At 41.2% G+C, this 10,767-nt stretch overlaps 1 protein-coding gene across 1 annotated transcript in view; it reads right to left on the reverse strand.

Moving 5' to 3' along the window:
• MMP16 (matrix metallopeptidase 16) overlaps nucleotides 1–10,449 on the reverse strand; it is a 182,202-nt gene extending 171,753 nt beyond the window's left edge. The window contains exon 1 of the mRNA XM_070748012.1: nucleotides 9,712–10,449. Coding sequence (XP_070604113.1) covers nucleotides 9,712–9,843 — 132 coding nt within the window. The 5' untranslated portion in view covers nucleotides 9,844–10,449. The remainder of the gene's footprint in view (nucleotides 1–9,711) is intronic.
• Between the last annotated feature and the right edge of the window lie 318 nt (nucleotides 10,450–10,767).

Consider the following 10,767-nt stretch of genomic DNA (forward strand, 5'->3'; position numbering starts at 1 on the left):
CGCACAAACATACCATGTATAAACTGTATAGGTCCGAGGGAGATGTCTCAGTTCCCCCATGCCTGACGGCAGAGATGGGTCTTAAGAACTTTACGAAAGGCAAGGAGGGTGGGGGCAGTTCTAATCTCCAGGGGGAGCTGGTTCCAGAGGGTCGGGGCCGCCACAGAGAAGGCTCTTCTCCTGGGTCCCGCCAAATGACATTGTTTAATCGACGGGACCCGGAGAAGGCCAACTCTGTGGGACCTAACCAGTCGCTGGGATTCGTGCGGCAGAAGGCGGTCCCAGAGATATTCTGGTCCGATATCAATACAATAACTCTATATTGGCAGAAATGTATAATTCAGAATGTATCTACCGTATATAACTAGTCTTAGAAAAACTTAGAACAATTCTGCAAAATCTATCATCTGCAATGGGTATCCATTGCAGATGACAGATTTTGTAAACTACTTTATTATATTGTCCCTCTTGTGTCCTCGCAAACCAGAATCTCATATGAGTTGTTTTGAGGAATTACTTTATCTGTTCACTACAAAATGAGATCCAACAAGCAATCTTTGATTATAAAAAGGATCAAACAGCAATTTATTTTGTATCTTGCCTTTGAGTCTGTATCTGTTTTCCAATCTTGTAACTTTAAAAAAAAATTGCCCTGGAATTAATCCTCATGGAGGGCAATGATTTAGAAATAAATAAGCCTACCGCATGGGAGTCCAGGTTGATTCGGCAAGTTATGAATGTGTTTAACAAATAAACAAGCATGTATCAAATTGTAAATGAGCTTTTAAAGATCTAGGCTGACAAGACCAGGATGCTCTGAAATTTTGAATAATTCTCAAAAGTATATCTTCTGTGTCAGAAATAATGAATTTTAGTTTAAATTAGCATGGTTTCCCAGTTGCTTGTTTGCCCTTGTTTTATAAATAATGAAGTACTGTATTTCATGAATATTTCACAAAAGCCTTTATTCTGTTACCAACCTGCTTCCACTTTTAAAAAAAGTCACTTAAAAACATACAACCAGTTTTATGGTGCCATCTGCTTCTTGGTTTTCCCCAATCTTTCTCAAATCGAATAGCCTGAAATATATGAAACTTTTCATTATTTAATTTATTGTCATGATGACTCCTGGTACCATAAACCTTGGTAAACACAAAAATACTCCATAAAATATCTATGCCCAATCCTCTTCTATAAATTATATAAACTACAGTTTTCCCATGTTTTCCATTTATTTATTACCAGGATACTTTTCTCATTCATTTTAATGAAGTCTGTTCATGATATTTCCATACTTCCAATCAAAAATAAAACTAAAAAAATACATTAAAAAACCCCCACTTGCTATTCTAGAAATGGCAATTTGAACAACCTAAAGAATTCAATTGTTTCCAAATGTACTCAGAATTAAACTGCCTGAGTTGAATAATATTTAGTTCTAACAAACTGTGCTCCAACTTTTTTCAAGGTGAAATATTTTTCCACATAAAGTCTCTCAAAAGTGTATTATCTCCAGAAAACTATGAAGAAGAACTAAACATCAAGTAGAGAGAAACAGAAAGGTCATATTTAACAATTCAGTGACAGCAGACCACTAATTCTTAGTTTTGTTAACAGCAGAAAAATGAAGAGATGTGCAGCTATTGTTGAAAAGGGCATACTACATTCTGTACTTTTCAGGTTTAGATCTTACTGTGATTTATTTCACAATAAGGCATTGTTCATTGTTATCTGCTCCTTTTAATATTAATGTAATTAGTAATTTAATACAAGACTTATTTGACTTATGATCATAATTGAACCCAAAATTTCTGTTGCTCAGCCAGACAGTTGTCAAGTGAGTTTTGTCCCATTTTACAACCTATCTTGCCACAGTTGTTAAGTGAATCTGCAGTTGTTAAATTAGTAACGCAGTTGTTAAATTAGTAAAACAGTTGCTAATTGAATATGGCTTCCCCATTGACTTTGCTTGTCAGGCTACCAAGGGTGATCACATGATTCCTAAACATTGCAACTATCATAAATATAATCATCTGAATTTTGATGATATGACAAGGGGTGAAATCCAGCAGGTTCCAACAGATTCTGGAGAGCCGGTAGCAGAAATTTTGAGTAGTTTGGAGAACCGAAAAATACCACCTCTGGCTGGCCCCTGAGTGTGGTGTGAATGAAGATTTGGCAATATCCTTCTCTTCAGGAATGAGGAGGGAATGATGATTTTGCAGGGTCCTTTCCCTGCCAGGCCCACCAAGCCACACCCACCACGCAACAGTACACCCACCATGCCACGCCCACAGAACCAGTAGTAAAAAAAAATTGGATTTCACCACTGGATGTGACCATGGGGATGCTGCAAGGGTTGTAAGTTGGGGAAATGGTCATAAGTAACTTTTCAGTGCCACCATAACTTTGAAAAGTCACTAAATGCGCTGTTATAAGTCAAGGACTACATGTACTAATAAAACCGTCTTGAATCCTTTCTACCATGTGTTTGTCAAAGGCAGGGGTAGGCAAAGTTGGCCCTTCTATGACTTGTGGACTTCAACTCCCAGAATTCCTGAACCAATCATGCTAGCTCAGGAATTCTGGGAGTTGAAGTTCATATATCAGAGAAGAGCCAACTTTGCCTATCCCTGGTCAAGGGTGTACAGACAAAACTGAGGGGAACAAATGGGCTTTAGAAAATAAAATATAAACAAGATCTCAACTAAACTCAATTAAAATTAGAAAAATTTGGTCACCTCAAGTATTACCTCCTAGGGCCCTAGATTTTACAGGCTTAACATAGCCAAAATTTTCAATTTTCAATGATTTCTGCATTCCAGAGAACACACCATTGTCCCATATTCTCACAACTTCCAGATGTGTGAGTAATGGGCATTATATTTCAAAACTGGAAGATAAGGGACTGGAGAGCACAAAAGGATTCTGAAACTGTGCAAAATATTTGAAAGAAGTCCTGTCTTTGTTCAAAATTGTCACTACAGGTAGTCCTCGACTTATGACCACAACTGAGCTCAATGCTGCTATGATAATAAAGGTGAAAAACAGTCATCAGTCACTTTTTTCAGGGCTGTTGCAAGTTTGAACCGGTCACTAAACAAACCATTGTAAATCGAGGAATATCTGAAAAAACAGCCCATCCTTTGCAAAAAGCCCTACAGATACAGTACTTCAAAAACCATCTGTCTGCACATGTATTTATTGATTTTATTTTATTAATTTTTTACTTCTGATCTGCCCATCTCCCTCAAAGACAGAGCCTGGGCAATGTACAACCCTTCATGCCACACATAGTACAGTAAAAGGATATTTCCAAAGGAGCCTTGTAGTTGTTTACACATTTCAACAAGAGGTGTTTCATTTGCATTAACACTTCGAGAATCACCTCTTTCAGATGTTTTGCACAGCCATAATTGCTTCATTCACATTATTCTGATTTTTTGAACTTGTATTTCATTGACATAGTTTCTTATACTTATAATATTCTGGTAAAAGCAAAAGTCTTGCAAGTAACTGATCATAGGACCCCTTGTATTCCATAGACATCGTCTCTACACAAGAATATTGTATTAAAACTGATTTCTTTAAAGTCATGAATTGTTAACAAGCTAGTAACCATTATGGATTTATTTGCAATCCTGAAAAATAAACAAGCAACTACAATATATTATTTTAGCATTAAGAAGAACCGAGAACTGAAGGAAACAGTCAATAGCAGTTCAAACCTTTACTCCACTAATCCACTCATCCCAACATTTTCAATACTGAATCTCTGAAGATTCTGGAACTACTGGAAGATGCTTTGCAACTGTACCTAGAGATGCCAACTATTTAATCTAAAACCTTCTGCATTCTAAGCATACTCACTTCTGCTGAATTATTCATGAACAGCAGAGGTGTTTTTTTTTAAAGAACAAGATATACTGATCTATAACAATGGACACAGATATGTTTCTGAACATTTGGGACAAAGGTCTTCAAACCTGGCGACTTTAAGACTCCACAAGTCTTAAAGTTACCAAGTTTGGATACCCTTTGGAGCAATTGTTACTTTTTTACCCTTAGTTACTTTTTAAATTGACATGGGACTCTTGGCCTCCTTTGCTCTCATAGAGTAATACAGTTAGAAACCCCAGTCTATTGTGTGATACTAGGTTTCATGCTATTGCATTTATATTCAGCCAAGCAGGTGAACAAAACCAAATAAAATAAACATCCAAATATACTTATCAGTGTCTTAATCAGCCAGCTGAGAACAGACTTAATGCAAAATGGGAAAACAATATCACGTGTCTAAAGTAAGCAGAACTTTGTTGCCTCTTTGATACACCACGTGGCTGCTACACTATGTGCACAAAACAGATTTGCTGCTGAACTCCAATAGATCAGACTTTGACTCATGGTATATAGATCTAATGCTTCTAAATAAATGGAGATGCATTTGCGGGCAAGACAACCAACAGTTCAATACTTATAATATTAGATGATAGCCAATATCAAGCTATATTGATTTACAAAACTTTCACGTTTGTGGGATCTATTGAGGATTTTATTTAAATGACTTCCAGTTAAATGCCACTCTGTTTGTAGAAACTAAATTTTATCTGTAGTTTATCTGGCAATTTGTAAACATATATCCCTTTAAATATCTCAGTGATTGCGTGACTCCCACAAATATTTATATTCTTTGTGGTCTTGTTTACTATATTTAAAGTTGTGTTGCAGACTGGGATGGGAGGCATATAAAATAATTAAATAAATCAATGATAAGATTCAAAAAGAAACATACTGAATATTTCATGTTGATTTATCCTGTAAAGCAGATTTCTAAATAGACTAAAATTCAATAGCAATAGCAATAACACTTAGACTTATATACTGCTTTACTGTGCTTTACAGCCCTCTCTAAGTGGTTTACATAGTCAACCTATGGCCTCCCAACAATCTGGGTCTTCATTTTACCCAACTCGGAAAGAGGGAAGGCTGAGTCAACCTTCAGCCTGGTGAGATTGGAACTGCCAAATTGCAGGCAGTCGGCAGACAGCAGAAGTAGTCTGCAGTACTGCACTCCAACCACTGTGCAATTCTCGACTTATGACCACAATTGATTTGTGTGGCTAAGTGAGAAATTTGTTAAATGAGTTTTGCCCCATTTTACGACTTTTCTTGCCACCTTTATTAAGTGAACCACTGAACTTGTTAAATAACACAGAAAGCCACAAAGATAATTGTATGACACTAGGACACTGCAACCATCATAAATATTAACCAGTTGTCGAGCATCTGAATGACCACGTGAAAGCCGCAATGGTCATAAGTGTGAAAAATGGGCATGTCACTTTTTTCATTGCCATTGTAAATTCAGATGATCACTTGATGAACTGTTAAGTCGAGGGCTACCTTTACTAGCAAAATGAGCAAGGTTTGGTTTGTTAAGAGTAAAAGAATGGGCTTATAGATCAGTAAGATCCAGTCAAAAGAGGATTCCTTCTCTGAATGTTCAGGATCCTGTTCATCAAATCTCATCCAATTCAGGAATCTCTGGGTAGCAATGGAGTGGGAGAGGACTGCAAAGGAAACAGTGATGTGTAACCTTCTTCCAGCCTCACCTGTCAATACTATGTTTGCTTCCTATGGCATAGAACAGTGATGGCAAACCTATGACATGGGTGCCACAGGTGGCACGTGGAGCCATATCTGCTGGCACGCGAGCTGTTGCCCTAGCTCAGCTCCAAACTACATGTGTGTGCTGGCCAGATGATTTTTGGAGGCTCTGGGAGGGTATTTTCGGCTTCCAGAGTCTCCAGGGGGATGTGGGAGGGCATTTTTGCCTCTGGAAACTGGGGAGGGTGAAAAATGGGGCTACTGGGCCCACCAGAGGGCCTCGGGAGGGAGAGGCCCATCCCCAAGCATTGAATTATGGATGTGGGCACTCTTGCATGTGCGATAGCATGCACCCACACTCTTTCAGCACCCTGGGAAAAAAAAGTTCACCATTCAAATTATAGGTGTTACATACAATTTCTGATGTATATTCTGAATGTTGTATTAAAACTGTGTAGCTTACAAAATGTCAAAACGAATGCCACGCACGTGCAGTTTCAGTATTTTTAAGTACTGTGGGAAAAAAAGTTCAAGCATCGGTATAAATAGACTTATGCCAAAGACTGGCCACAATGAGATTAAAATGCATTTATCTATCCTATGTCTTCAGCTGCCATAATGCCAAACCCCAAAGGATTTCAATGGATGGCAATCCTCTCCTTTTTGTATTAACTTAAATTGCTTCTGGAACAAAACTTGCTGTGCTCAAGTATGGATGGTTTTTAAGTAATTTATTGTCCTTGGTAAGTGTTTTATGGGTCTGGTGCTGACACAGAGAAATAGATGGCACAGAGTCACTATCATACTGCCAAGTTCTTAGCCTCACATTCCCTTTGCCATTGTGACATAGCAGCTCCAGTTTATGACAAATTGCAACAGAGAATCTCTCCGTCTTACTGAAGCATAAATGGAAATTAATGTTCTTGCAGCGCAGTAACAGGAACCCGGAAGAAGATGGGTAAGACACCACTTTCTGCTCTAACAGAGCAACAGGGAGATTAAAATCTGAGTAAATCCCAACCAACTGGTCCCTTGGAGGCTCTCGTAGTACAGGTAGTCCTCAATGTATGACTACAATTGAGTCAAAATTTACGCTGCTAAGTGAGACATCTGTTCCAGCCTAGAAGTGATGAATGTTTTCGTACTTGGGTTTTAAATTGTTATCTATCTATCTATCTATCTATCTATCTATCTATCTATCTATCTATCTATCTATCTGTCTGTTTGATTTTTATGCCGCCCTTCTCCTTAGTTTCAGGGCACCTTACAACATGTTAGCAATAGCACTTTTTAACAGAGACAGCATATTGCCTCCACAATCCAGGTCCTCATTTTCTCCACCTTGAAATGATGGAAGGCTGAGTCAACCTTGAGCCGGGGATGAGATTTGAACCACTGACCTACCACTGACCTACAGATCTATAGTCAGCTTCAGCCTGCAGTACAGCACCCTACCTGCTGCACCACCCAGAGTCCGTCAAGATTTGGGCGGCCTATAAATTTAATAAAATTCAAATTCAAGTGGGTTTTGCCCTATTTTATGACTTATCTTGCCATATTTGTTAAGTGAATTGCTGCAGTTGTTAAATTAGTTACTCATTCATTACATGAATCTGGTTTCCCCAGGTCGCAATAGGTGAGCACATCATCTCGGGACCCTGCAACCGTCATAAATGTGAGTCAATTGCCAAGCATCTGAATTTGGATCACATGCTCCTGGGGGGGGGGGGTACAAAGGCCATAAGTGTGAAAAATGTTCATCAGTCCCTTTTTTATAGTGACAACTTTGAATGGTCACTAAGCAAAATGTTGACTACCTGTACTGACAGCTAGGAATTGGAAATGTTTTCCATAAACTGCATTGCTTTACTGTATTACTGATATTATTGTCCCAAAGGTGCTTTTTTCCAGAACTTTCTAGGTTTTCCTTGAATATGTTTTGCTTCTCAACTAAGAAGCTTCTTCAGGTCTCAAGAAAAAAAGTTAAAAGTACAGTTGCCTCTTGAAAAAAAAAGGCACCTTTGTATTGCTTTTATTATAAGTTATGAGCTGCCCTGAGTCCTCGGAGAAGGGAGGTATAAAAGTCCAATAAATACATAAATAATAAACCCTGACCTGGATGACTGAGAATCTTGACAGATATTTACCGATAACATTATGCAAAAGTCCACGTGTTAGTTAGCCTTACTGTTTGAGCTTTATGGATTCTGAATTTCATTTATAAACAATTTTGAGGAATATGCCACTATTGAACAAAACACAGACAGAAAATTTCACCAACTTTACTTCTTTTTCCCCTCTAGCCCAGGAGTCTCCAACCTTAGCAATTTTAAGACTTGTGGACTTCAACACCCAGAATTCCTCAGCCAGCTTTGCTTAAAGTTGCCAAGTTTGAAGACCTCTGCCTTTATTGGGAGTCTCTCCCCCCCCCCCTTCCCAACTCTCCTGTGCTTTTTATTGGCAGATTAAGAGTAAAGAAAAGCACAGGAAAAAGTTTGGCTAACTACTGTCAATCCTGATAATGGCAAGCAGAAATAGGCCAAGAATGATATCTGCCACTGTAAGATATTTAGAAAGATGCATTTTCTGTTCCAAATGGTTTACTGTTTAACCTTATGAGATCATATTAGTGTAGATGGGGAAGAAAGGGGAAAACAATTAATACCATCCCCCAAAGCCAATAAGTTTATAAGAAAATCTAATGAAACAATCAAGACATATTGTTAAATATCATAACCAAGACCAGAAACTGAAGAAAAACATATACCTTACTTTACAAAACAGGTACTTTATATACTAGGGTTGATAATGAATGGTTAAAAAAAGTTCATCCTATGTAACTGCATTTCCCTTAAAAAAAACACGATTGTGAAAGCTAAAGCAATGAGGGTGGGAACAGACGTCAGATATGCAGAAGAGTAATATTAGGCTTTAAAGTGCTTTGGGGTCAAAACGTAAGTAATTGTGGGCCTGAAATGTGAAACACAATGAGTCTCAGACAGAAATAGAGGCTATGAAGGCTGTGAAGCCTCCTTGAACTCTTCTGCCAAGAACAGTTGCTGGAAAAGATGAAAGATGTAGTTAAGCTGGTAGGAACTAAAGGAATCAAGTCGATACAGAACCATGGCATATAATTAGCTAGTTGCCACTGGAAATGGATCCAATCTCGGGGGAGATGAGGTGAAAATTTTTATTAATTGTGCAGACCAAATAACAAAATAAGGCAGGGAAGGGAGAAATAAATCACATTAAATTAAATCTAAAGCAAACGAAGCCTACATTATGCATGAGAAATCATTGTACAAAGCTAAGCAGGGCTCCTCTTTTGAAAAGACTTTGCAATAGTTCAATAGAAACCACAACCAAATCAAATAAATCTTAAGACTAAGGGTTGAGAAGCCAAAACACCACTAAAGGAAAAGGGGGGGGGGGGGGGAAGGAAGTGGAAACAAAACCCACAACAAGGTCTACTCTGTATCTGGTTCACCTTTCCACGTTTGAGCTAACCCCACCTCGTATTTCCAAGTTTGCAGTTGCCGGAAAGAAAAGAGGGTTGTTTCATGCCCAAGTTTAGCCACCCCAAGGCATTGACAAAAACAGCCTGTCTCTACTGAAACAATGGCAATTTCCTCTCCAGCTTGTTCGCACTCGAGCGTCTCTCTCTCTCTCTCTCTCTCTCTCCCTCTCTCTCTCACTCCCCCTCTCTCTTTTTTTTTACCAAGAGGCCCGTCCGAGGGAGAGTAAGCAATAGGAAAACCCGGGTTCCTTTATGTACCCTGATCGCGACGAGCTCAGTGACGGACGTCCACCGGGTCCCTTTTCCGCCGCCTCCGCCGCCAGTCAAGTCGGCTGCGCCCGAGCGAGCGCGCCGTTTTCCACTCCCACTTCGGTAGGCACAACGGTGCGCTTAGAGCGCGCCCGGCATCCTGGCTCTCTGCCGCCGGGGATAAGGGGAATCGGCTGGCTGAGGAAGGAGCCTGGAGGCGGCAAACTCTCCGGGAGAAGGAAAGAGTCCCGGCTGCACAAGGGCTTGGCTTAGCATGTTCGCACCGAAGCTACGCGCGCAGCGGGGCCGGAAGAAAGGGAAATACTGTACATCCTTACCTCTACATTAAAATACTGCTCCGCTCGGCATCCGGTTGCACATAAAATCCAAAGCAAGGCTTGCAAGAAGAGAAGCCTGGACTGATGCACGATATCCGCCCGGCTTGCAGTGCTGAAGGCGAGTAAGATCATAGTGGACTGTGTGCTTCGGTGGAGAAGGAAAAGAGAGAGAAAGCTCCTTTTCTCCGGCCGCTGCTTTCTCCCTTCCTCCTCCTCCTCCTTTCCTCCCTTTTCGGAGACCCAAACAAAAACAGAACGCGCGCACGCGACGTTTTGTTGTGCTCAAAAAAAGAAGAATGGTAACAGTACCCAAAGCTGGCGAGGAAAGGTTGGATGTAGGCTCACCCACGGAGGTGGGAATGTGGGGGAGAAGAGGAGGAGGAGAATGGGGGAGTCGACCCTTCGCTTCCAAGCGCGGAGTAGCGGCGGCAGCTTTTAAATAGGGTCAGCTTTCCTTCATCTTCCCCGTTTGTCCCGTCTGAGCGCGCAAGCCAAGGCGCGACTCCTGCGAGACGCCTGGTTCGCCCAGCCGCAGCAGCCGCCGCCGCCGCTTCGGTGTGTGTTCGTGTGTGCGTGTGTGTTGTGTTGTCTTTTTTTTCCTGCTGCTGCTGCTGCTGCTGCTGCTGTTGCTCCTCCTTTTTCTGCTGCCGCCAAGGCCTTGGATGCTGGGCCGCCACTTCCCTGCGCTCCAACCTCTCCGCTCCTGGTGCTTTTTCCTTCTCTCCTCCACTCGAGAATGTACATCTGCAGCTCGCCGTTTAACTCCTCCTCTCGAGTCAGCCTCCTCGGAGAAATCTTAAAGGAGACTGCCCTTAAAAGCTCCTCCTGGATCCCAACAGGAAGGAGAGGAGGGGTCGCCGGCGTGGGGATGGCATAAGTCTCCTCTCCAACCAAGCCCAGCCCGGCCTGGCCCGGCCCTGACCAGAGGGAGGAGGGAGAAGAGAGGTGGCTGGCGCAGAAGCTTGAGCGCGCTGGGAGAGAGCGAACTGCCGGCCCGCGTCTCCTAAAATCCCCGCTTACTGTCCCGATTCAGAGCCAAGGCGAACGAAGGAGACC

This window comes from Erythrolamprus reginae, chromosome 3 (genome assembly GCF_031021105.1).
Source record: "Erythrolamprus reginae isolate rEryReg1 chromosome 3, rEryReg1.hap1, whole genome shotgun sequence".
Lineage (NCBI taxonomy): Eukaryota > Metazoa > Chordata > Lepidosauria > Squamata > Dipsadidae > Erythrolamprus > Erythrolamprus reginae.